General features: G+C 52.5%; 1 protein-coding gene across 4 annotated transcripts; it reads right to left on the bottom strand.

Annotated features, from left to right (window-relative positions):
• Nucleotides 1-17,060: 17,060 nt before the first annotated feature.
• Nucleotides 17,061-24,680, bottom strand: SH2D6 (SH2 domain containing 6). Of its 4 annotated transcripts, XM_043468708.1 has the most exons (16): nucleotides 24,369-24,680; nucleotides 23,942-23,976; nucleotides 23,203-23,273; nucleotides 22,977-23,109; nucleotides 22,290-22,399; nucleotides 21,384-21,444; nucleotides 20,904-20,926; nucleotides 20,447-20,507; nucleotides 19,988-20,066; nucleotides 19,803-19,833; nucleotides 19,648-19,672; nucleotides 19,391-19,468; nucleotides 19,162-19,217; nucleotides 18,827-18,910; nucleotides 18,523-18,681; nucleotides 17,177-17,753 (listed from the first exon to the last, which is right to left on the bottom strand). In XM_043468708.1, exons 1-16 carry the CDS (start codon nucleotides 24,524-24,526, stop codon nucleotides 17,598-17,600), a joined length of 1,320 nt encoding a protein of 439 aa, XP_043324643.1. In that variant the 5' UTR covers nucleotides 24,527-24,680; the 3' UTR covers nucleotides 17,177-17,597. The 4 variants fall into 4 exon arrangements, with proteins under 4 accessions (XP_043324646.1, XP_043324643.1, XP_043324645.1 ...); XM_043468710.1 differs by lacking the exon at nucleotides 19,391-19,468 and having other exon boundaries at nucleotides 17,455-17,753; XM_043468712.1 differs by lacking the exon at nucleotides 19,391-19,468 and having other exon boundaries at nucleotides 17,455-17,753; nucleotides 19,162-19,190.
• Nucleotides 24,681-25,050: the final 370 nt, after the last annotated feature.

Genomic DNA, 25,050 nt, shown 5'->3' with positions numbered 1-25,050 from the left:
CCTAGGTAATAAACAACTAGAAATAAGTAATATTTTTATATGTGTACACACACACATGGGTTTCCTCATTGGCTCAGTTTTAAAGAATCCGCCTGCAATGCAGGAGATGCAGGTTAGATCCCTGGGTCAGAAGATCCCCTGGAGGAGGGCATGGCACCCCACTCCAGTATTCTTGCCTGGAGATTCCTATGGATAGAGGAGCCTGGTGGGCTACAGTCCATGGAGTTGCAAGAGTCAGACATGACTTATCGACTAAACCACCAGCCACCAAAGTGTAGAGGGTGGGAGACTTGGCTATCTTTTTTTGTGTGTTTTATTTTTGTTTTTTGACTGAATGGCATGCAAAATGTGGGATGAGGGATCTTAGTTCCCTGACCAGGGATTGAACCCATGCCACCTACTAAAGTGTAAGCATGGAATCTTAACCACTGGACCATCAGGGAAGTCCCAAGAGCTGGCTATCTTAAATCAAATGGCCTGGGGAGGTCTCACTGAAGAGGTGCCATCTGAGCAGAGACCAGAAGGAAATGAGAGAGCCAGCTTGAGTTAATGCTCAGGGAGAGAATTCCAGACGTGCAAAGGCATCAAGGCAGGAGTGGGCTGGGGTGTCTGAGGAGCAGGGAGGGGGCAGGGCAAGGAGGTGAAACCGGGGCAGTGAGCCATATGACATGGAGCCTGGTAGGTCATGGTTAAGACATCAGTAATAGACTTCCCTGGCGGTCCAGTGGTTAAAAATCTGCTCGCCAAAGCGGGGGACTCAGGTTTGATCCCTGGTCCTGGAAGATCCTGCATGCTGCAGGGCAACTAAGCTCAACTACCATAGCTACTGAGCCTGCACTCTAGAGCCCATGCTCCACAACAAGAGAAGCCACCACAATAAACCCACCCACCATAACTAGAGAGTAGCCCTGGCTCACTGCAAATAGAGAAGGCCCTTGAGCAGCAACAAAGACCCAGAGCAGCCAGAAATAAATAAATATGTAAAAGTTCATTAAAATATATTTTAAGAAGACATCAGTGGGTAGGGATGTGGCAGCAGGGGTAGTGGTGGATATATTTCAAACACAGAGCCAAGAGGATTTACTGATATATCAGCTGTGGAGTGTGAGTAAAAGAAACACATCAAGGAAGAGTCTTTACAAAAAAAAAAAAATTATTTATTTGAGTGCACTGGTTCTTAGTTGCGGCATGTAAGATCTAGTTCCATGACCAGGGATCGAACCTAGGCCCCCCTATATTGGAAGGGCAGAGTCTTAGCCACTGGACCACCAGGAAAGTCTCGAGGAAGAATCTTAAGCTGGTTGTGGCCTCACCACTGGAAGAATGAAGGTGCCATGTAGCCATTTACTGATCTGGAGAAGGCTGTGGAATGAGCAGGTTTGGGGGGCGGGGGGTGTGAAATGAAGTTTTGGTTTCAGGGAGTATGTTGGCCTTGTCTATCATGGCCATGTCTATGACATCTAGGTCAAGGCCTAGAGTAGGCAGTTGGGTATTCAAACCTGGAGTTCAAGGGACAGCCAAGACTAAAGATATAAATTTAGGAGCTGTCAGCATAGAGAGATGAACCTTAAATCTGTGAACCTGAATGAGGTCATCTGGGTGTGAATAAGGACAGAAAAGGGTAGAAGGACTGAATCCGGGGCCCTCCAGTGTTTAGATGTCAGGAAGGTGAACAGGAACCAGAAAAATATACAGAGAAGGAACGGCCAGTGATGCAAATGGGAAATCACGAAAGAGTAAAGACCCAGAGGCCAAATGAGGGTGTGCTCACTGGCCGTGAACCCTTGTGTTGCTGTTACTCATACGTTTTGTTTTGTTTTTGGTCACACCATATGACTTCCGGGACCTCAGTTCCCTGACCAGGGATTAGACCCGGGTCACGGCAATGAAAGCCCAGAATCCTAACCACTAGGCCAGCAGGGAACTCCTGCTATTGCTCATATCATTGCCAAAGGCCCACTATCAATATATATATATTTTTTGGCCCACTATCAATACATACATGGGTCAAGTCATGGCGCAACTAAGCCCCAGCACCACAACTACTGAGCCTGTGCTCTAGAGCCCTGAGCTACTGAAGCCTGTGTGCCCTACAGCCCATTCAGTTCAGTCGCTCAGTCATGTCTGACTCTGCGACCCCATGGACTGCAGCATGCCAGGCTTTCCTGTCCATCACCAACTCCCAGACTTTACTCAAACTCATGTCCATTGAGTTGGTGATGCCATCCAACCATCTCATCCTCTGTCATCCCCTTCTCCTGCCTTCAATGTTTCCCAGCATCAGGGTCTCTTCAAATGAGTCAGTTCTTGGCATCAGATGGCCAAAGTATTGGAGTTTCAGCTTCAGCATCAGTCCTTCCAATAAATATTCAAGACTGATTTCCTTTAGGATGGACTGGTTGGATCTCCTTGCTATCCAAGGGACTCTCAAGAGTCTTCTCCAGCACCACAGTTCCAAAGCATCAATTCTTTGGCGCTCAGGTTTCTTTACAGTCCAACTCTCACATCCATACATGACAACAGGAGAAACCATAGCTTTGACTAGACGGACCTTTGTTGGCAAAGTAATATCTCTGCTTTTTAATATGCTGTCTAGGTTGGTCATAACTTTTATTCCAAGTGCTCCATGACAAAAGAAGCCATCGCAGTAAGCCCCCAAACTGCAACTAGAGAGTAGCCCCTGTGCAGCACCAAGGACCCAGCACAGACAAAATAAATACATAAATACACATGGGTGATTCTACTAGCATCTTGTCCACAGTGTCTAAGAGGAGTGGTGTCATGATGGCTACATGAAAGAAAGGCCACCATTTTTAATGATCAATTTTTGAACAAACCAGTTCCATTTAATTTAATGTTAAATTAAACTCAACCATTTATTTTAATTAGCCATGCTCTAATCCCAGTCAGGTTCCCCTGACCTCCCACAGCCACAGTGATGGAAATCTAGAGGGAAGAAGCACTGGAGGGTGGAGGGGAGCAGGTTTGGTGGGGGAGACCATGGTTGGAATTCCAGGAAGGCAGCTGAGGCCTGAGATCCCATGATAGAGCTTTGGTCTCCTCGGAGCCTGGTGAGACTCAGACGAGATATGAGCCCAGACAGAGTGCCCTGGCCCCTCAGGATAGTGGTGCCTTGAGCTAGAACGAGGAAGCAGGAAGGGAAGCCAGGTCTCAGAGCAGAGAAGTCCTTTGATTTTTAGTGTTAGTCACGTCACTCAGTCACATCTGACTCTCTGCAACCCCATGGACTGTAGCCCACCAGGCTCTTCTGTCCATGGAATTCTCCAGGCAAGAATACTGGAGTGGATTGCCATTACCTTCTCCAGGGGGTCCTCCCGACCCAGGGATCGAACCTAAGTCTCCTGAATTGCAGGCAGATTCTTTACCATCTGAGCCACCAAGAGTCCCTTTCTGTGACCCCTGACCTGGCAGACCTTGGAGTCACCATTTCTTCACCTATCTCCCCAAGCAGGATTCCCTCTCTGATTCCCATTCTAACCTGCCCCACCTCCATCTGTTTTTCTCCCTCTGGCAACAAGGCCTTCCAGTGCTCTCAAATCAGCAGGCCCTCTGGTCCCTGGGCCTCTCTGCCACCACCCCATCCCCAGAGTCCCTCACCCCACAGACATCCTCACACCCACCCTAGAGCTGAGCCTGAGTTCATACAATAGCCACAGCAGATACTGTCTGTTCTCTAAAATAAATAATGTCTCCCCTTATTCCTGCTGTGTCCAACTCATACCTTCTAAAGCCACTGGCCCTTCTTATTATCCTGCTTTCTAAGCACAGGATCCCTCTGGGCACTCTGTGACCTTTATTTCTTTATGTAAAAAAAAATTTTTTTTTTTTTTTGCTATGCCATGAGGCATGTGGGATCTTAGTTCCCCAACCAGGGATAAAACCCTCACCCCTTGCATTGGAAGCGTGGAGTATAAACCACTGGGCCACCAGGGGAGTCCCTTTGTGACTTGTCGAGAGAGAGAGAGAGACCTGCTTTACCTAAGTGAACTTTTACGTAAAAGGTTGGAAGGTGGACCTGGGCTAATCCCAGAGAAAGCCTGAGGATCACAGGGGTGGGGTGGGGAGGAAAGGGGAGAGATGATGACGGAGGAAGTCACCTGTCTCCAGCCAGAGAACAGTGCACCCCGTTTCATGGAAGAACAGTATCTTTTTGTCTTGCAGTTGTAATTTGCAGCACTCTCTACAGTTCACGGTACACAGCATTCCTTCTCGGGATGATTCCATCCCTGGGGAGCCAATCCACGGCCTTGCTTTCTGAGCAGTGGCATTAACCTAGACAACTGGGTAAGAAGAAAACTCGTGAGGCACGGGGCCTGTGGGTCAGGGCGTGTGGTGGGTAGGGATGTGGGTGTGTCCAGGTGCAGCCTGCAGGGCCTTGGAGTGACCCTGCAAGAACAGCACGCCTGCTGCCTCTCTCACTTGCTTCAGGCAATGTCATCAGCTGCTGCAGAGGGGCCTCACAGGGTCCAGCTCAGAGTTCAACTTAGAAGGGGCAGAAGAAGAGTCCTTGCCCCTGCCCTGGAGACGTCCATAGTCTAGTTGTGCCAATGAGATAGGAACTCAAGGTTGTTTGGAAGACAAAGGGAAGATATTAAGGAGGTGGGGTGATGACAGAGGAACACTGGGGTGCCCCAGCGTTACAGGACTATCTTGAGTCTTAGCCTCCAGGCTCCTCAGCTTTCCTCTCTAAGAAATGAGGTCAAGGCTGTCTGCCCTTCCTCACCTCAGCCTTGAGCGTCCACATAGCACATGTGGAGGTTGGGGAAGGGGAGACACAGTTGGAACCTGGGTTCTTATGGGAGTTTCTCTCTGGTCACCTGCTGCCTGTTCTCAGGACTGTTCAAAGCTGGGGAGTTGACAGTTCTCTGTATTGATCTATATGGGAATAAAATCTAAAAAAATGTTTAAAAAATGGATATAATATATGTGGGCTTCCCTGGTAGTTCTAATGGTAAAGAACCCATCTGCCAATGCAGGAGACAGGGTTTGATCCCTGGGTTGGGAAAATCCCCTGGAATAGGCAATGGCAAGCCACTCCAGTATTCTTGCCTGGAAAATCCCATGGATAGACAAGGAGCCTGGAAGGCTATAGTCCATGGGGTCACAGAGAGTCGGACAAGACTGAAGCAACTTAGCATGTATGCACATATGTATATGTATCACATTCATTTTGCTATACACCTGAAACTAAAAAATTATGTCAACTACACTCCATAAAAATTAATAATAATTTTTTTAAAAAGCAGGGCAGTTGATCCTTCCTCCTCCCAAGCAGAAAAGTTCATCAGGATGTGACCTTGTTAGGTGAGCCCCAATAATCAAAACTCCAATGGGTGATGTAGCCTATCTCTGGAAAGATACACAAGGAACTGGTAGCACTGCCTTCCTCTGGGGAGAACAAGGCAGCAGAATGAAAGAGGTGGGGGAGGGAGGCTTGTTTTTCTCTGGATTATATCCTTTTATGCTGTTTTCATGTAATACCATGTGATTGTAATATCTAATAAAAAATAAATATACTTCAAACTTGAAAGCGATTTTAGTGGTTCCAGGAACTGGTTCAAGGTTGGGCAGAGCCAGGAACTGGCTTTCCTGGGGTTTTCTCCTTTAGATCCCCCTTCTCTGACCACAAGGGGTAGGTGAAGGAATAGGAGGGTAGATGAAGGGTTTGGAGGGTCCTGCAGGCCAGGCCTCAGGTGGCCCCTGGAGCTGGGTGTCTCATCACTGAGGGCTGCCAATGAGAAGGGCACACCTGCCTCCCTTTTCCCCTCCGGGTCCATCACAGACCTTCCCGCCAGGCCCGAGGGCCAGGACAGGGGCGGGGGCAGGGGGCAGTTGGCACAGGCTGTGCCTTCCCACACAGGGCACTGTGTGCTCACCACCCACCAGCCCGAGCAGCCTGAGTGCACCGGCCTCAGAAGTTACGTCAGTGACGAGAGCCACTGGGAAGGTGGGGAGGGCTACCCAGGGAGGTCAGCCAAGGTAGAATGGGGCAGATGATGCAGACAGCTTCATTCAACCCTGGCATCAATGGGGAAGCTGGAGGTGGCCGCTGCCACTGCTCCTGGGCCAAACCTGGAGGGCTCATTCCATCAGCCCCAGCCCAGCAGGTGCCAGCCCCTGGTCAGCATGGCCAGTGAGCCTCGGTCTGAATGAGCAGCTGAGGTACAGGAGCTGCAACCTCTGTGCCCCCTTCCCCCAGATCTTAGGGCTCCCCAGGAGGTCTCTAGGTCTTCCCACTGTGCCTCTACCCCAGATCCCCCAAGTCCTGTTCTCCCTGCTTCTTCCACCTGCTCCTCCTTCTCCTGAAACAAGTCCCTCCCTTTGTCTAAAGTGGGCCTCCAGGGACTTCCCTGATGGTCCAGTAGCTAAGACTCAGCGTTCCCAATGCAGGGGGAGCCAAGGTTCAATCTCTGGTCAGGGAACTAAGATCCCGGATCTCACAACTAAGAGTTTGCATGTTGCAACTAGCGCAGACCTGGTGCAGTCAAATAAATAAATTTTTTAATAAGAGTTCACATGCTGCAACTAAAGATTCTGCTGGCCACAACTAAGACCCGGCATAGCCAAGTAAATAAATAAAATACTAAAAAAATAAACTGGGTCTCCAGTAAGCCTGCTTCCTGTTCGGGTGTATACCTGGGAGGCAGGATAAAGGCAGCAGGAGGATATGGCGACACCCTGTGGGAGGGAATCCTGGTTCTGCCACATAACTTTCTAGGCCTCAGGTTTTTCATCAAGGGCCTCCCTACGTCACAGCATTGTCACCAGGATCCCTTGAGGAACTAATTCATCCTGAAAGCACTTTGTAAAATAAGGCATACGTGTAATCTGTGTTATGTTATTGCATATTAGGTTACTGTTACTGGCTCATAGGGATGCCTGTCGTAAATGGATGCTTGTCCTAAACCGATGCTTAATGAATCTTCATCTTGAGCTGATGATGCCTTGAGGGTGCCTAACAGGGCGGGTGGGCCCCCTCCCCCGCCCCAGCATTCTTCCCATGGGCCTAGGCTCTGAAATTGAGAGGTGAGGGCAAGTAGAGGAAAATCCACCCTTCTAAAGGAATAGGAAGAGCTGGAGACTTCTTCCTAAAGAAGTGGACTGCTGGCAGGGACAGAACCTGAGGGCCCAGGGGTGCCCAGGCCCTGCCTTCCCACTGGGCAGGTCCAGGTCCCAGCCTCGTTCACAGGCCACCCATGGAGAGGAGCAAGATTGAGTCAGAAATGCTACCCTAGCCCCAGGTAGGGTCTGCTCCCAGATCCTCAGGGGGCCCTACTCTGCTTGTGGAGAAAAGGAGCTGGAGACCTAGGAAGGCAGAGCACAGGGAAGTGGATGGGTGTGTTTTCCAGGGCGGGTGGGGCACAGGAAGCTGTGTGTGCCAGGGACAGGCTGAGTTCACCCACCCCTCGCCTTGCGTCAGCAGCCGAGCTGGCTGCCAGGCCCTGGGAATTAGGCAGGAGGCTCCCAGGAGATTCCTGGCCTTGCCTCCCGCTCTCGGGGAGAGGGTGGCAAGGAGGAGCTGGCAGCCTGGGTCTCCTCCACTTCCCGGTCACCCAGCTGCCCCAGCTCCTAGCTTCCCAGGCCGTGAATGGCCCATGTGATCAAGAACAGTACATGCAACTCTGGTGGCAGATGCTCACCCTGCCTGCCCAAGGTCTCCTTACTGGAAGACTTCCTAGAGTTGGTGGCATCTCCCAAATAGATTTGGGGACTTTGGAGCTGGTTTCTCTCTGACCGCCAACATCCATGCTTTAAAAATGACCGTTTACCTACAGCACAGTTGCTACAAAGTGGGCAGGATGTATATTTCAACACGGCCTTCCACCTTGCCCTTGTTCTATTAATGATTCATCTCAAGTTAATTATGACAGGAGATTCACAGAGGGACTCCTGACTGGTGTTTTTCCCAGGACCCAGCTCCACTGTTTGGGATTTAGTGCATTGGTGAGAGCTGCATGAGGGCTTCCCAGGTGGCACTCATAGCAAAGAACCCGCCTGCCAATGCAGCAGATGTAAGAGATGCAGTTTCGATCCCTGTGTCGGGAAGATCCCCGGAAGGAAAGCATGCCAACCCACTCCAGTGTTCTTGCCTAGAGAATCCCGTGGACAGAGGAGCTTGGCAGGCTACAGTCCACGGGGTCGCAAAGAGTCGGACACGACTGAAGTGACTTTGCACTCATGCATGTGAAAGCTGCTGGCACTTCTTCTTGTCCCTGGATCCTTTTGGGGTGCAAAAGTGTACTGCCTGGGCAGCAAGAGTCTGGAATTTTTTTTTTTTTTTCTGTTTTTGGTTGTGCCATGATGCTTGTGGGATCTAAGTTCCCTCACCAGGGATAACTCTGTGCCCTCAACAGTGGAAGTGCAGATTCCTGACCACTGAATTGCCAGGGAAGTCGCAGGAGTCGGTTCTATGTGTAAGCACCACAACAGTCCCCCTTCACCTCCCCAATTCCAAGAGTTTCTCAACAAGAGTAGGTGGAGTTTAGGGGTCCTCTAGAGGACCTCTAGAGCCTCCTCACTCTCTGGCTATCTTACCAGCCTCCTGTGACCAGCCCGTCTGGGGCCCACTTCTGGGTTGTCCAGAGAGCTAAGCTGAGGGCTATGGACAAAAGAAAGGTGACCCAAGCAGGCACCAGAGCAGAGACACAGGCGGGAGCAAGAACATAAGAGCTCGTGGGGGGGCCTGGATCAGCCCTAACTTAGTGCTCCTTGTCTCTTCTGGACCTGGTTTCCAAGTCTCTCTTTCTCAATTCCTTTCTCTCTCCAGGCCTTATCTCCCGCTGACGTGGTGCTAGAGTGAAAAACAAACATGCCTCCTCCTGCCCCCTGCCATCCATCCTCCTCACCTCCCATCCCCCCAATCACAGACCTCTCTGCCCTCCTGGGGTCTTAATCTCCTCATCTACACAATGAGGACACAGGACAAGGTGGGCTACAGCTCCCAGTTCAGGTGTCTAGGACGTCATCCTCCAGCCAGAACTTGTTTCTTATGATGTTCTTCCCTTCTCAGCCCACTTCTCAGGCCTTGTTCTTGGTTTTTCTGCTCCTCGTCTTCTGTCCTTCTAATTTGATTCCCTCATTATCTCGGGGTGGACATGAGGCTCTTCAAAACTCACATTTGCCTGTAACAAACTCTGTCTCCTGGGTTATCATGTCATCCACAGACTGCACTGAAGATGGGGCGCTTCTCCCCTAGGAGCACAAGGAAAGCTCAGCAGGAGGTCAAACCTGGTGGGGCTGAGCAGGGTGGGCTGGTGAGGAGATAGAGGGGGCGGGGGAGGCAGGCCAGGAGGTGACAGAGACACAATCCCAGGCAGTGTGTACTTGGCCCCAGGCCTGGGGAAGCTGGGACTATCTAAGTTGGAAAAGCCCTTGGAAGTTATCTAGGCCAACCTCCCTGCTCCTCCCACCCCATTTTAAAGATAATAATATATAATGCGTTAATCACTCAGTCATGTCCGACTCTTTGTATCCCCATGGATTGTAGCCCACCAGACTCCTCTGTCCATGGAATTTTCCAGGCAAGAATATTGGAGTGGGTTGTCATTTCCTACTCTAAAAATCAAGTGACTGGAAAGAAAGTATAATTTAATACCAAACAAAGAAAGAGAAGCTTGATTTTTCTTAAAAGGTGGTCCATTAAATTGTTCTGCTTCATTGAATATGTGGATACAACGAACTGTGGAAAATTCTTAAAGAGACGGAGATACCAGACCACCTTACCTGCCTCCTGAGAAATCTGTATGCAGGTCAAAAAACAACAGTTAGAACCAGACATGGAACAACAGACTGGTTCCAAATTGGGAAAGGAGTAGACAAGGCTGTATATTGTCACCCTGCTTATTCAACTTATATGCAGAGTACATCATGCAAAATGCCGGGCTGGATGAAGCACAAGCTGGAATCAAGATTGCCGGGAGAAATATCAACAACCTCAGATATGCAGATGATACCACCCTTATGGCAGAAAGTGAAGAGGAACTAAGGAGCCTCTTTATGAAAGTGAAAGAGGAGAGTGAAAAAACTGGCTTAAAACTCAACATTCAAAAAACTAAGATCGTGGCCCCTGGTCCCATCACTTCATGGCAAATAGATGGGGAAACAATGGAAACAGTGACAAACTTTATTTTCTTGGACTCCAAAATATCTGCAGATGGTGACTGCAGCCATGAAATTAAAAGACGTTTGCTCCTTAGAAGGAAAGCAATGATCAACCTAGATAGCATATTAAAAAGCAGAGACATCACTTTGCCAACAAAGGTCCATCTAGTCAAGGCTATGGTTTTTCCAGTAGTCAAATACAGATGTGAGAGTTGGACCATAAAGAAGGCTGAGCGCCAAAGAATTGATGCTTTGGAACTGTAGTGCTGGAGAAGACTCTTGAGAGTCACCTGGACAGCAAAGAGATCAAATCAGTCAATCCTAAAGGAAATCAACCCTGAATATTGATGCTGAAGCTGAAGCTCCAATACTTTGGCCACCTGACTTGATGAGCCAACTCATTGGAAAAGACCCTGATGCTGGGAAAGATTAAAGGCAAAGCAGAAGTGGGCAGCAGAGGATGAAATGGTTAGACAGCATCACCAACTCAATCAATGGCCATGAATTTGAGCAATCTCTGGGAGATAGTGGAGGACAGAGGAGGCTGGCAGATTGCAGTCCTTGGGGTCACAAAGAGTCGGACATGACTTAGCCACTCAACAAAGACAACAACAATTAAATGGAATCATTTTGCTTCAGGAAGAACTCACTTCTCAGGTGGTGTTTTTCTCCTTTTTTGTCACCCACTTGTGACATCCTCATCATGGTCCGTGGGTGTCTGAAAACCAGACTTTCCTGAAATCCTTCTGTTCCCAACGCCCCTCTCTCTACTCCATTAGATTTGCACAGTAGAGAAAGGAAACATCTGAGAAAACTTAAAAACACTTCCAAAATGATTTCAGCAGGAATTCCCTGGGTGTCCAATGGTTAGGACTCCGTGCTTTCACTGCGGCGGGTCTGGGTTCAATCCCTGGTCAGGGAACTAAGACCCTGCCAGCTGTGAAGCCAAAACAAAATAAATAAGAAATAGATAAATAAGGAGGTTTTTTTTTTTTTTTTTTTTTTAATGAGCTCAATATCTGCATGAAAGTGTTAGTTGCTCAGTTGTGTCTGACTCTTTGTGACCCCATGGACTATGGCCTCTGTCCATGGAATTCTCCAGACAAGAATACTGGAGTGGGTAGCCAGTATTACCAAGAGGAGGGGGATAGGAAACCTAGGTGGGCAGAGAGAACATTATAATACCAATGATGCCTAAAGGTCACATGTGTATGTATGTGTGTGTTGAGGAAACAAGTCAGGGAGCCCCTGAAAATGGAGCATGCAGTTAGGAATGCAACCAGGCTTGACCTATATTCACAGTTGAAAGTGAAGTAAAAGTGTTAGTTGCTCAGTTTCCAACTTTTTGTGATCTCATGGACATTAGCCCGCCAGACTCCTCTGCCCATGGAATTCTCCAGGCACGAATACTGGAGTAAGTTGCTATTCCCTTCTCCAGAAGATCTTCCAAACCCAGGGATTGAACCCAGGTCTCCTGCATTTCAGGCAGATTCTTTACCATCTGAGCCACCGGGGAAGCCCATATTCACTGTTGGGACTGTTATTAGGTACCAATCATTTGACTCTAGTACACGTCAGGGTGTGTTAGGCTAAGTATACGTTAGATAGATAGATAGATAAAATTTCTTACTCTCACAACTCTAAAAAGTAGGTATTAATTGCCCCATTTTAAAAGTAAAGAGACCAAGGTTAAGGTCACACAGACATAAAGCAACTGAACCTGATTCAAAGTCAGGTCCTTTAGCCCCCAGATCCCATGTTTTTTCCCAGGGATCAGACTGCCTCTTTATTTATTTATTTATGACCGTGCTGCATGTCTTGAGGGATCTTAGTTCCCCAGGGACTGAACCCAGGCCCTCAGCAGTGAAAGTAGCAAGTCCTAACCACTGGACCACCAGGGAATTCCCAGAGTGCCTCTTTAGAAACCAAAGTGAAAAAGCATGCTGGCGGGTTGCACAGAACACATTCTGAGCCCCACAGTGTGGTCTTGTGTGGGAGCAGCCACACTTTCAGGCCCTCCCCAGCTGCAAGCCTGCATGCCATAACCCTGTGCCCTATTGGCCCTTCCAGGCCACTAAAGACAGCAAAGCACTCTGGGTAATCCACAAACTTCTTCACCAAATGGCATTTCTCCAAGACTTGATCCCCCAGTTGGTGACCATGCTTAGAATTTTCTAGAGTCTAGTTCACTGGATGAGGGGAAGTGGAATGGGGGTGTTTGGAGGGTGACTGCCATGGTGAAAAACAAGGGGTGTCACCTCTCATCCGGATCACAGAAATATGTGCAGCCACAAACTGTTCTCTCTGCATCTGTGCTGCCCTCAAACCCACTCAGCACTTCACAGCTGAAGCGATCCTCCCAAAATACCATCCCTCCAGCACCCTCATCCCCCAGCTCAGAGCCTCAGTGGCTCCCCTTTGCTCACACTCATTACGGAGGACCCAGCTGCGACCACTTTCTCCAGATTTCTCTCTCACCACTGCCCCTCACACTTGGGAAGTTAAGAGACATAGAACAATTGCATAGCCATGAACTATATGTGGCTATCTGAATTTAAATTAATTAAACATTAATTACATTATAGGGAATTCCTTGGCAGTCCAGTGATTAGGACTCTGTGCTGTCACTGCCATGGCCTAGGTTCAATCCCTGGTTGGGGAACTAAGATCCCACAAGCCACATGGCACAGCCAACCCCCGCCCCCCCGCCAAAAAAAAAAAAATTGAGAAAAAGTTAATTACACTATTGTTAAAAATTCAGCTCCTCGGTCACTGGCACATTTCAAGTGCTATGGTGGCTAATGGCTTCTGTAGTGGACAATGCAACTATAGAATATTCATATCATCACAGAATGTTCTATTGGAAAACACTAGATTAGATTTTCCTCTTACAAAGGAAGCCCTGACAAGGAACATTATGAGCTTCAGAGAGATCCAGAGTAGACTTGACTTATTCAGTGACTCTCTCAAGAAATATTTGGCACCTGCTGTATCCCAGGTCCTGGATACACAATAGTGGGCAGTTGTGGCAGTTGGTCCTTTCCTGGGAGCGAAAAGGCACTTGCTTGTGATGTATTAGGTGCCCAAGCCCGGGCTGGGGCAGCCAGGAAGGCTTCCTGGAGAAGGGGACATTTAAGCACAATCTGCAGTCTGAGGAGGCACCAGTGAGGCTGAGCTGCTCTCCAGATAGTGTTCTTTTAGGCCCTCTGGATCTTTTGTCACAGATTGTCCCCACTGCCTGGACTGCTCCCTCCTCTTTTTCCCCAGGGAGGGAAGGAGTGAAATTAGTTCCCTCAGCTGGGACCAAGTAGAGTCTCTTTGAGCCACTAACTGCTAAGCTCTTTTCTGTGGCCTCTACTCTCCTCCTACAGGCCAAGTGGCTTCAGAGCTAGGTAAATTCAGGACTTGGTGAAAAACAACAACAACAACAACAACAAAAAACCAGGCACTAGGGTGGAGGACTCCTCCTGAGAAGTCAAACCTGCATATCTGGTGAGGGATGCAGGAGTCTGTATGTGTTGCCGAACTCAGGTTCAGCTGCTCACCACTCAGAAGCCAATAATTTGAGAGGCAAGTGTCAGTGAAAGGAAAGGTGCTTTAATCAGAGAAGCCGGCAATCTGGAGAGAAGGTGGACTTGTGTACTGACACCAGCTGTGAAGATTCTGCTCAGCCATACCAGTTTTGTTTTTGTTTTGTTTTTTTTCCATACCAGTTTTTAAAAGGAAAAATTGGTGGGAAGAATCTCAGTGAATCATCTAGACATGAGGTTGGGTTCTCCATCATTCTCCATTGTGTACAGACTGGCTGACTTTGTCTTCAGATGCTATCTTGCCTGCATGATATGATCTGCCTGCAGGATTACTAAGTGGGTTATCAGGGGTAGACAGCGACTCATTTTGTTTTTTAATTTATTTGGCTGCAATGGGTCTTAGTTGCAGCATGCAAGATGTAGTTCCCTGACCATTGCCAGCGAGGAATCTTAACCATGGACCACCATGGAGGTCCCCACAGAACTACTCATTTTTTAACTGCTTAATTTTTCATTCTTACTTATTTTCATTTATGAAAAGAATCAACAGTTTAGACAAGGCTTGGGCTTCCCAGGTAGTGTGGTAGTGGTAAAGAACCCACCTGCCAATGCAGTAGACTTAAGAGACACAGATTCGGTGCATGGAGGAAGAAATGAAAACTCACTCCAACATTCTTGCCTGGGAAATCCCATGGACAGAGAAGCCTGGCAGGACACGACTGAAGTGACTTGGCAAGTATGGAGTGCATTCAGGAGAGCTAAGTCAGGAGTAAGTTTCAATTGCTTAGTGATCTCATTCTTATAATTGGGTTCTGTTAGAGAGGAACAGAAGTGGGCCAACAGGAAAGGGGTGAAAGAGCTTTCAATTCCCCACTGCCAAACATCATTTCATATCTTAGGGACTAGAGGGCAAAGATCCATCTTCTGTAACTTCTTTATGCTGATAATGGGCACAGTATTTATTCTCAGAGTGGAAAATGTTAACATGGGTCTGTAGCCTGTCTTTGTTGGCAATTTTAGTTGCCTGCTGACATATATGGGCAGAGTAAACTACAGTCAGTTTGATGCCCACAAAGATATAGGTTATTTTGAGAGATGTATGTTAATCCCATTCTCGTGAGGCCAGTCTTAAACCTGTGCTAGCCATGGATTCAGTACTGCTCAAGACGGAGCAGCTTATGTCATGGCTACAGTCTGTTCATTATGCAGTTAGGGTTTTTTCCCTCTGTTGGCAGTTATAATATCTGTAAAACAACTCAGGAACGTGCATCAGACACTGAGTCTGTGACTCTATTGTCCTCATCAGTAACTGCTTGGTTTGGTCCAGGGAGAGGGGTGAGGGAAGGGTGGGGCCACTGCAGGGTTCTAATAGATTCCATTAGTATCCTGAGGCCCACCCTAAGGTGGGTCCCCACCCTGTCCAGCCCTGAGTTCCTGCCTGAGTCAGCCTGGGTAAAGTGTAGGGAGCGGCCACTCCCATCCACAGTCTGGAGGGAGCCAGGGCTAGCTAACGGAGCAGAGGGAGGCTCACTTGGAGATCCTATTGTAACAGGAGGGAGAGGGGCAGGGCACAGTTTTTGAAAGAGTGACAGCCCAAGGACACAACGTAAACCAATTAGAATCAAATGGGACCAAGATGGCAGACAAGACTAGACCTTAACCCTCAATCAGCAAGTGAAATGACACACCCAGAGGTGCCATGACAGTTCCAACGCACTGTCAGGACTAAGGAGTGGGCGGTGGCCCAAATCGTGGAAATCTCTGCCCCTTCCCAAATATAGTTGGAATAATCCTCCCACTCATTAACATATGAAATGAAGACCGCTTATAAAAACTAACCACGCCCCATTTGGCTGCTGCACCCCCCCCCCCCCTTTGCCATGGCCTACACTCTGTGGAGTGTGCCTCTCTCTGTAACTGAATAAATTCATTTCTCACCTATCACTTTGTCTCTCGCTGAATTCCTTCTGCCATGCGACATGAAGAACCGGAGCTTCATTAGGTCCTAAAACCAGGTACTGTGGGTTTTGGCTGGGTTAGAGTCCCAGCCATATGGGTTCAAGTCCCAAGCAGCGTTTTGTCTGGGTTCAAGTCCCAAGCAAGGTTTTGACTGGGTTTGAGTCCCAGCCACGTGAGTTCAAGTCCCAATCTGTGGCAAAAGGTTTCACTATTATTCCCCTGCTCTACTAGAGCCCAGCTGCTAGTCCCCTCCCCACATGGATGCGCAGCAGCACCCACCCCTACCTCAGCCTGCGCCCTCTGCCCATCCTGCTCCTCCTCCTGGTGCCCTGGGCGGAAATTACATCCGTGCCTAGTGAACACTGAAAGTGGCAGTTCACTGACCCGAATTCACACGCGTGTTTTTGAGGGGAAAGAAGGGTCAGAGTGCAGCCCATTAAGCCCTGCACGGTCCTCATCTTCCACATGGTCCACCTCACTCAAACCTCCCAACCATGGGGTAACTGGTAGGGAGGATTATCTTCACTTCCGTTACAGGAATTAAGGGTGGGAGGGGAAATTTGCCAGAGCCAGCTGTGGTGAAGGCAACAACGCTTTCCTGGACGCCTAGCCTGGGCCCCCGGAGCGGCCACCCAGCCTCGCGTGTTTGCATTTCACCCGCGTGCCCTCCTTCACCAGCTCCCCCTGGCTCCCGCCCCGGAGCCCCAGCCTTGGGGGGGGCGGGGACGGGCGGGAGAGCTGGGATCAGGGGGTCCCCGCCCCGCCCGGGTGCGCAGGGTCAGTGGGCGCAGAGCTCGGGCTATGGCTAGGAGCAGGGGTCCGAGCCCTCCGTGCCAACCCGAGCGCCGCTGGAGACCGCTGAGCCGCCTTTTGTTTCGCGGCTTCTGCGGAGTCACGGTCACATGCACTTCCGGCACGGGGTGTTCCGGGCGCAGCGCCAGGCCCCGGGGACTTGCCCGCCCCTCGGCCCAGCCCGCGCGAGGCTGCCCTTCTTCGCTCTCCGGCCCGCCCGCGGGCCGCCGGCTTATCTCAGAGCCTGCATCCCTGGAGCCTCCCTCCCGGGGGCGTGCCTGTGGGCAGCTCAGCTCCGATGGCCTCTTGTCTTCTCCGAACAACACGTGGATCCTTCCATGGCGGCCTGGCGCGGTCCATACCCAGATGTTTCCTGGGGTCCGCCCGTCTGCCCCACCCCAGACAACACCGAGCGCGCAAAATCCGGCGCATCCCTCCCCGATGGAACGCTAGGCCGTAAATGAGTGGTGGACAAGTACTGAGCTCTGTTCTCGTCATTTAATGGGGGTGGCCGAGCAGCACCGAGCCTTTCTCTTGCCCCAACCCTGACTCCCGCAAACGAAAAGAAACAAAACTCAGCCCACCCAGGGCGGCCGCCACAGACCATCTAAGGGCCAAAACCCCAGCCAGGGGGCAGAAAAGGGGCTGGCCCTTCTGGCCTGGCCACTACTGCTCTAGCACTCCCAGGCCCAGGCTGTGCCCTGGGACACTTGAGAACCGTGGCGCCTCACGGAAGAGGCCGTCTCTGCTTCGCTCAACAGAATTCAAGAATTCATTCAACAAATATTTATTGAAAGCAAAACTATGTGCAGTGCCATCAAGTCTCTCCCAGAGGCCAACTCCCTGTTAAACCTCTTATAAAATGCCGGTGGATTCTCCTTGTGTTCAAGCAGGACTGCCCAGACTCTCCCGTGAGGTTCAGCTTCCCCCAGAAGGGCTTCATTCAGAGCAGCTTGGGAGGCCATGCCTGGGGGCTGCAAACCGGGGCCCTGCCTGTCCCCTGCTTCCCAATGGAGGGGGGAGCAGAGTAGCAGTTCCAGGCTTTGGGTGAGGATGGAGTGGGGACTTGGGGACACTTTCTGTCTCTGGGCCATCCTTCCCAGGGGCCTGGAGGGACTGGGACAAAGGATAGGGAGTCTGGAGGGGGGGGTATGGAAAACTGGAAGAGGCGAGGGAGACAGCCCAAGGGGCAAACTATGGGGCCAGAGGTGAGGCCGCACATGTGCTGTGGCGTCCGGGCTTGGTGGGGAAGAGCAGGCAGGTGAGCTGCCGGCTGCCGCTCTGTCTGTCCAGGAGCGGTAAGGGATGCTGCGTGTAGTGCTGGACCATGGCGGCCACGGAGGAGAAGAGCTGGACAGGGAGAGGAGGGCATCAGTGAGGCTCCTGAGCCCTGTGCCAGGAGAAACTTCCTGAGGGAGCTGGGGGGCTCTGGCAAGGGCGCTTTTGGACATTTTTCTACATATTTTCCTTCCTGTTTGCCCCATGAAGCTCCACTGCATCCTGCTGCCCCATTCCAGGCCTTCCCTGTGATGGCACCAGTGAGCATTTCCCCAAACAACTCTGGGGCCTCTGCCCGGGACCTCAGGCATGGGGACCTGAGGAGTGACTGTCTCTGGTTTGCAGCCTAGCAAATGCTGGGTGCAAAGTTGAGTTCTCGGTACAGACAAGAATCTGGACTACCTGGTCCCTGCCCTCTTCCCAGCTGGGTTCATACAGGTACAAATTCCCTGACCTGAGAGCCATGGGCAGGCTGGGCCTTGCAGGAGGGGGCATCTCCTCCAGAGTAGAGTGGGCCTCTTCTCAAAGTGCAGGCTTTTGGGAAAGAGTTCAGACTTATGGCCAGGGATATTGATCACCCTTGGAGAGGATGAGATGGTTGGATGGCATCACCGACTCAATGGACATGAGTTTGAGCAAGCTCAGGGAGTTGGTGATGGACAGGAAAGCCGGGCATGCTGCAGCCCATAGGGTTGCAAAGAGTCAGACACAACTGAGCGACTGAACTGAACTGATTGATCACCCACTCCAGAAAAAGACAAACTGTGAGGTTTTCCCCAGGGAAATGCTCCTGGCTGGGCCCAGGGGATGCTCTGCTGAGCTTCACCACTTCAGCACCCACCTCTTCATGGTTCCTGCCCTCCCGGCCCAGGGCATAGTGGCGCCCGTCAGCCAGCCGCCTGATGGGAATGTTGAAGACTCGGCCATGGAGAAGTACTGCCAGGGTGAAGGGCTGGGTGCCACGAGGGCCTGAGCTGGGGCGCACGGTGTAGGCTCCATCCTGGGGAGGAGCGCCCACCCATCAGCCTCACCTTTCCAGCTGCAGCCCCGACTCCAATCCCTGCCCAGCTGCTCCCACCTGCCAGCCACAGCCCCTGAGCAGGAGTTTCTGAGCAGGCCCCGGGGGTCTGCAGTGGGTGGCCCACCTTCTGGCATCGGAGCAGGGCGCTCTCAGCAGCATGGCGGTCACAGTTCCCTGAGTACCAAGGCTGACCCAGCAGATTGCCTTCCTGTACACACACCCAGCAGATCAGTGATATGCCAGGGCACCAGACTGGGGATGCGGAGCAGAGAACACCCTGGCGGCATGCAGTTATTTGTGTTCCTGTCGGTCTTCCCCAGGCTGAGTCCACGAAAGCTCAACAAAATATGTCCTGTCTAGAGCCGCACACACACATCCAGCCCAAGAGGGCTGCTGGGTGTGGACCTGCTCCTGAGGGCCTCCCCTCTGCCCCCCAGCTCACTTGCAGCCCCTCCTCACCTGGGCAGCTGAGGTGTTCTGGGCAGCGGCTGTAGAAGAAAGAGAGGTTCTCCTTTCTGCCGGAAGAAGCAGATTATAGCCCTGGGGCTGGCCAGGGATTAGACCAGGGAGGCTTTGGGCCCAGCTGCGAGGGTGGGGGAGGTTCCAGGAGGTGCGCAAAGGCTTGAAGGCCAAAGTGGGACAGCCAGTGCTTCACCCCTTCCCTCCTAGGGCTCCCAGTAGGACCCACCGGCTGGGCCACGCGTGACCTCCAAGTGAGGAGTGATGTTAAGATATGGGCTGGGAGCTTCCTGATTTGGTACAGACCCTGGAAAATGCCCAGGGGGGTCCTCTCAGACCTGCTCTCAGCTGGAGTCAGAGCTGCAGGGACCCCCTCAACCAAGCAGGGTGCAGGGGGGCTGGGAGGCAGTCTGTGGCCTGCAGGGCTGTGGCTAGGGAGGGCCCCACCTGAGTGCCTGGGTCCATGCTGGCAATGCCCATACTCACCTTCAGAGGTGGCCTTTGATGCTCCCTAGAACACAGAACGTTGAGTCAGGACAGCTCCTTTGGGCAGGAAGTTCCACTCTGAGCCTCCCTCTCCCCCTCACTCCCAGCTCACCTCTGCCCCCCGCCCCAACTCCACCCCAACCCCAGCCTCTTACATTCTGAGCTTCTTGGGGGGTTATGGTGGGCCTGTGGGGAGCAAATGGGAAACAAGGGCTCAGGGCCTTTACCTCCTTCAAAAGAAAATGTTCAGTGACCCCAGAGATCTCAGGGTCAAGGCTGGGGAAGCCTGGGTTGGCCATTCCATCCCCACCCCCCACACACACAAACTTGGGGCACTCACCTGGACCCCACGGATATCCTTGGTAGGGGGACTGGGGCTGTCAGGACTGGGGAGCTCAGAGTCTGAGTAAAGGCCGGGGCTAAAACAGCAGGGCTGAGCATCAAGCAGGGAACTCCGGGAGGCTGGGCGGGGCTGGGGGGCAGCTGCAGAGTCTTCTCTGCTTCTCTGCAGCCTGAGCTTTGGGGAGTCTGTCCAACCAGGCAGCGTGCTGTCCTGGCCACACAATTGGGAAGCCCCCACAGCCCCTGCTCTAAGGGGGTCCCCTCCTTGGCAGACACGGTGTAGGTCATTCTAGACCAGAGGCATCTGAGTGTGCGTGTGTTTGAAGGCAGATAACGTGTGGCTGGGGTTACTGAGAGAGGATGGGGCAGACAATGGAGCCGGAAGACTGTGCTGTGCTGCTGGCGGGCAGCCGAGGGCCTCAGGGCAGGGCAGGCCAGGGTGGAGGGAGGGCTTCACCTGGACTGCGCTCACACTCCACATAGATGTCCTCATCGGGCTCCTTCGCAGGGCCTGGCACCTAAGATAGGGAGGGAGTATGGTACCCAGGGTTTGAGCAGTGAGTGGGAAGGAGGACGAAGCCATCACTTGGGGGAGCTATTGGTGCCTCAACCCCCCCATCCCCCATCCTAGGTGGAACCGGAATGACTAAAAGTGCTCCTTTGCCCGGAAGAGGGCACCCATGAGCACCTCCTTCCCATCCTGGGCTCAGAGAGCCTGAGAGTCCAGGATGAGCTCTGGGCAGACACCTCCCCAGGACACTGGCTGATGCCCTGCCAGAGCCTCTGGCCCAAGGGGAAGGGTCCTGCTCCAGGCCTTTCCCCCTGGTTTTAGGGATGTTTCCTGGCCCTCCCACTCCACTCCACGACCACCAACAACTTCCTAGCCACAAGTCCTAGAGTGAGGGGCCACTCACCGCTCGGGCCGGTTCAACCAGCTCTGGTAGGAAAAGGAGAGACCCACCAGTCAGGAGCAGCAAGGAGAAAAGAATTCAGTGAAACTTAGGCTGGAAGAGTAGAGCTTCTTTGGAGCTTCTCTGAGGGGATCTTCAGAGCCAGCTTTGAAGTCCCAGGAGAAAGCCCTCCTCACCCCTAATCGCCTTACTTCATACCCCAGGGTGCCCCTCACCTGACCCAGAGACCTCAGAAGGTGCCCAAGGGGCCGAGGGAGTCAGGGACTCTGAGTGAGGGCCTCAGCCTCCTCCCAAACTGCCTGCCCTAGGGGGATCAGCAGGTAAAAGTGACGCAAACAACTGGGGGGATGCAGCGACTGGGCAAAGCGTGAGACCAGCGTGAGGCCAGCTCCACTCTTCCCCCTAACCTCAGGGAAGCCAGGATTCCCCTTCTCAGGGCAGGGAATGGGTGGGCCTTGGAACAAGACTGGCCATCTCTATTACCTCGCCTTCCAAAGGGCCAGCTCTGCTTCAGGGCCTCCAGTGGGCTCAGCGCTGCCTTGGGCTGTGGGCATAATGCGGTGGCGTGAGGGAGAACAGGGGTCAGGGAGCAGCAGCATCAGGAGGGCAAGACTAGCAGGGTGGGATGCAGAAGGACTGTGTATATCTGTGCAGCTTAAAAAAAAAATACCCGACTCTTCTGACCCCGTGGACTGGCCCACCAGGCTTCTCTGTCCATAGAATTCTCCAGGCAAAAATACTGGAGTGGGTTGCCATGCCCTCCTTCAGGGGATCTTCCCAACCCAGGAACTGAAGCCAGGCCTCCTGCATTGACAGGCAGATTCTTTACCTATGGAGCTACCAGGAAAGCTCCTGCCCCAAAAAACTACAACACAAGTGTTAATGTGCAAAGGAAGCGGCTCTCCTCTTTGCCTCTGTTCTGTGGCTTTCTTTGTTGTGAACCTCTTTTTATTCCCATACAATATAGGATGAAAGTGGCACCTCTCAAAGCCCACACCCGGGATCATGGAGGGATGACAGCTGGCAGTGATTGGCAGCTGAGCGAAGGCTTTCTTCACTCCACAGGCGGGGGTGGGGGTGGGGGGGTCCTGAGGAGCCCTCAGCTTCGAGAGGTAGCAGAGCTTCAGCGCACTCACCCACCACTACTCCCCACTCCCGGCCCAGGCGAGAAGGCTGTCTTAGGTGATGCTGATGGGGAGGGTGCAAGGACCAGACCAGGCAGGTGGGAGGAGCCACTCTCAACAGGGCTCTGGCTTCCGATGCAGCTAATTTTTCAGGGGCCTCTTTTTTTTTTTTTTTTCTCCCCACCCCACCTCCCACCTCTCAGGGGCCTCTTGAATGCAGATGTGGGGGAATCTTGCATATGGGATGCCTCTTAGATTTACTCACTGGAAAATGGTATGCTGGGGTGGGGCGGGCAGGGAGGCTGTGTACCATCTCCGGCTGGGGCTGTGGTGGTGGCAGTGGTGATGTGGGAGGGCCCAGGGGAGCCGAGTGATCTGGAAAACACTCCAACATTGTGACTCCGTGGGCTCCTCCCACGTAGGTTCCTGTTTTCCCCTGGCCCCCTCACCCAGTCTCTATTCCCTCCTCCCTTCCTCCCTCCCTTCCCTTGCTCTCTGGCTTCCCGACTGCCCCGTCGCCATGGCAACTGGAGGTGGCCAGCTTCCCTGCCCCCACCCGACCGAGCTGGGAGCTGTGGGGGTGGGATGCCAGCAGCGACTGGGACTCTCCTGGCATCCCTACCCTCGCTCCAAGTTGTACTGGGATCTCGGAGGGGGGTCGCCAGGTCCCAGGGACCCTGGCAGGCCTCCTGCTTTCCCGCTGTTGCCGTGGTTACACTGCCCCTCCAGGCTTGTCACCCCTTCCCACTCATCCTTCCTCTCCCCTCCTCCCTCCCTTCCTCCATCCCTCTCTGCCCAGCCAAGAGGCCTCAGTGACTGCCAGCTGAGACCTCCCCTCGCTGCCCCAGGCCAAACAGAAGGGGACGAAGCAAAACCTGGGCCTTCTCCCCTTGTGGGGACCCTCCCGTTCTGCCTGATCCCCACCTCTCTGCCTCAACTTCCCAGCCCTCACCCAAGTACAAAGAGTCCTCCTCAATGCCAGAAAGTTGGGCAGGGGCGAGGTGGCGGAGCAGAGCCTCACAGGGGGGCAGCTCATATTTATCCTCCTCCTCTTCCTCCTCCTCTGGGGCTTCCAGGAGGGGATGCTGAGGACAGGAAGGATAGAAGGGATACAGGAGCAGTGGCAGCAGCCGCTGCCTCCTCCCACCCACCAGCTCCGGCTCAGCAGCTGGACTTACCCTGTGTCTCCAGGTCCTTGGGACAGACAGAGGAGATGGGCAGGGTTCATCTTTTCTCCAAGCTTGGGAGTCTGAACAGGAGACTGGTGAGACTGGCCTCATCTCCTCCCCACCCAGCCCCTCTCTAGTATAAAGACTTGCTCTCTCTCCCAGATATAATAAACTGTCTGCAGTTTTCCAGAGGCCTCAAAGGAACCATTCATGATGGGCTTTTCCAACACTGCAGTAAGACCAGTGAGGCATTTTGGAGATAAGGGGCTCTAACGGCCTGTTCCACTGATGCCTGTCCTCCACCCCATGTGTGCGTGCGTGCCAAGTCACTTCAGTTGTCTGACTCCTTGTGACCCCCAAGGATTGTAGCCCACCAGGCTCTTCTGTCCATGGCAAGAATACTGGAGTGGGCTGCCATGCCCTCCTCTCCAGGAGATCTTCCCGATCCAGGAATGAAACCCATGACTCCAGCACTGGCAGGCAGGTTCTTTACCACTAGTGCCACCTGGGAAGCCTGCCAGTCCTCCACCCCATGCAGCTCTAATTGTGAACCAGACAGATGAAAGAGCTAGGCCCAGTAACTTAGAAGTGCTGAACTATAATGGGCAGGAGGTATCCAGAACCCCCAGGAGAGACTCTGAAGGGACCCCTGCACATCCCAGACTACAGTCCATGGGGTCACAAGAGTCAGACACAACTGAGTGCACACACATGCACACACTACACATCTGGGGGGGTGATCACTTACTTGCACATCTTGGAGGCGGAAGCGGTGGCCCCGACCTGCAATTGGACTCTAGTCAGCTCTGCCCAAGGGGCCCTGAGTTTGTGTCAGCCAGACCTCACACACCCCAGGAACATTCACAGACATGGCAGCGTGAATGGCGCCCCCTGGAGTTGTGCAACAGCAGCCTGGGACGAGTGAAGTGGGAGGAAGAGTCTGGGGGCAGAGCTCATACCCCTGGGTGCACAGCTTGAGGAATTGCTGCTCCTGGGAAGCTGGCAGCAGGGGAGCCCTTGTCTTCCCTGGGCAGTGGAGGCACATGAATGATCTCGCTGGGCATGGAAGGACCAGGCAGAATCTGCACCACTCTAAGGATGGCTGTGCCCAGGAAAGGTGCAGCGAGGTGGAAACAAGAGGAGGGTAGAGAAAAGAGAGGAGCCCGAGGACTCACCTGGCCTTTCTTCTGCTGAGCTTCTCCTGAAAAGGGTCAGGGAGGGGAGTAAAGGGGTGATCAGTACATCTAGGATGACTCTCAGTGTCCAGAGTCCTGGGCCCCCAGGGTGGGCAGGTCTGTATATCAGGGGCTAGCCCAGAACCAAGTCTCACCATGGCTAGGGTGAAGGAGCTCTGCCTCCCCAGAGCCCAGGTTCTACCACAAATGGCCTGGGGACAGGGGCCCTATTGTTCCTATCATTTGCATCTCCCATGCACCAGGAAGGAGGACCTGCTGTGGCCTCCAACCCCAGGCTAACTTCACCCATGCCACGCCCAGCCCTAGCTTCCCCCGCCTCCCTTTCATTGCCTCTCACAGCTGAATCTCTAGCCCCTCTGCCCCGCCCTCCCCTCAACAGGAGGAAGAACTCCCTCTTGAAAGCCCTGGCCCGCAACACTGGACCAAGGGCCCCCCCAGTTTCCAGATCAATGTTCCCCTCCTCCTAGAGTTTCAAACTCCACTCGGGATCAGCCAGCCCACACCCTTTCCCAGTTCACAGAAGACAAGGGCATATAAAAACAAGAGATGGGCTTTCCCTGGTGACTCAGTGGTAAAGAATCTACCTGCCAGTGCAGGAGACAATGGTTCAATCCCTGATCCGGGAAGATCCCACATGCAGCAGAACAACTAAGCCACATCT

Source organism: Cervus canadensis, chromosome 5 (genome assembly GCF_019320065.1).
Source record: "Cervus canadensis isolate Bull #8, Minnesota chromosome 5, ASM1932006v1, whole genome shotgun sequence".
Taxonomy (NCBI): Eukaryota; Metazoa; Chordata; class Mammalia; order Artiodactyla; family Cervidae; genus Cervus; species Cervus canadensis.
The sequence above is the reverse complement of the archived record's forward strand: the minus strand, read 5'-3'. Positions and strand labels throughout refer to the sequence as shown.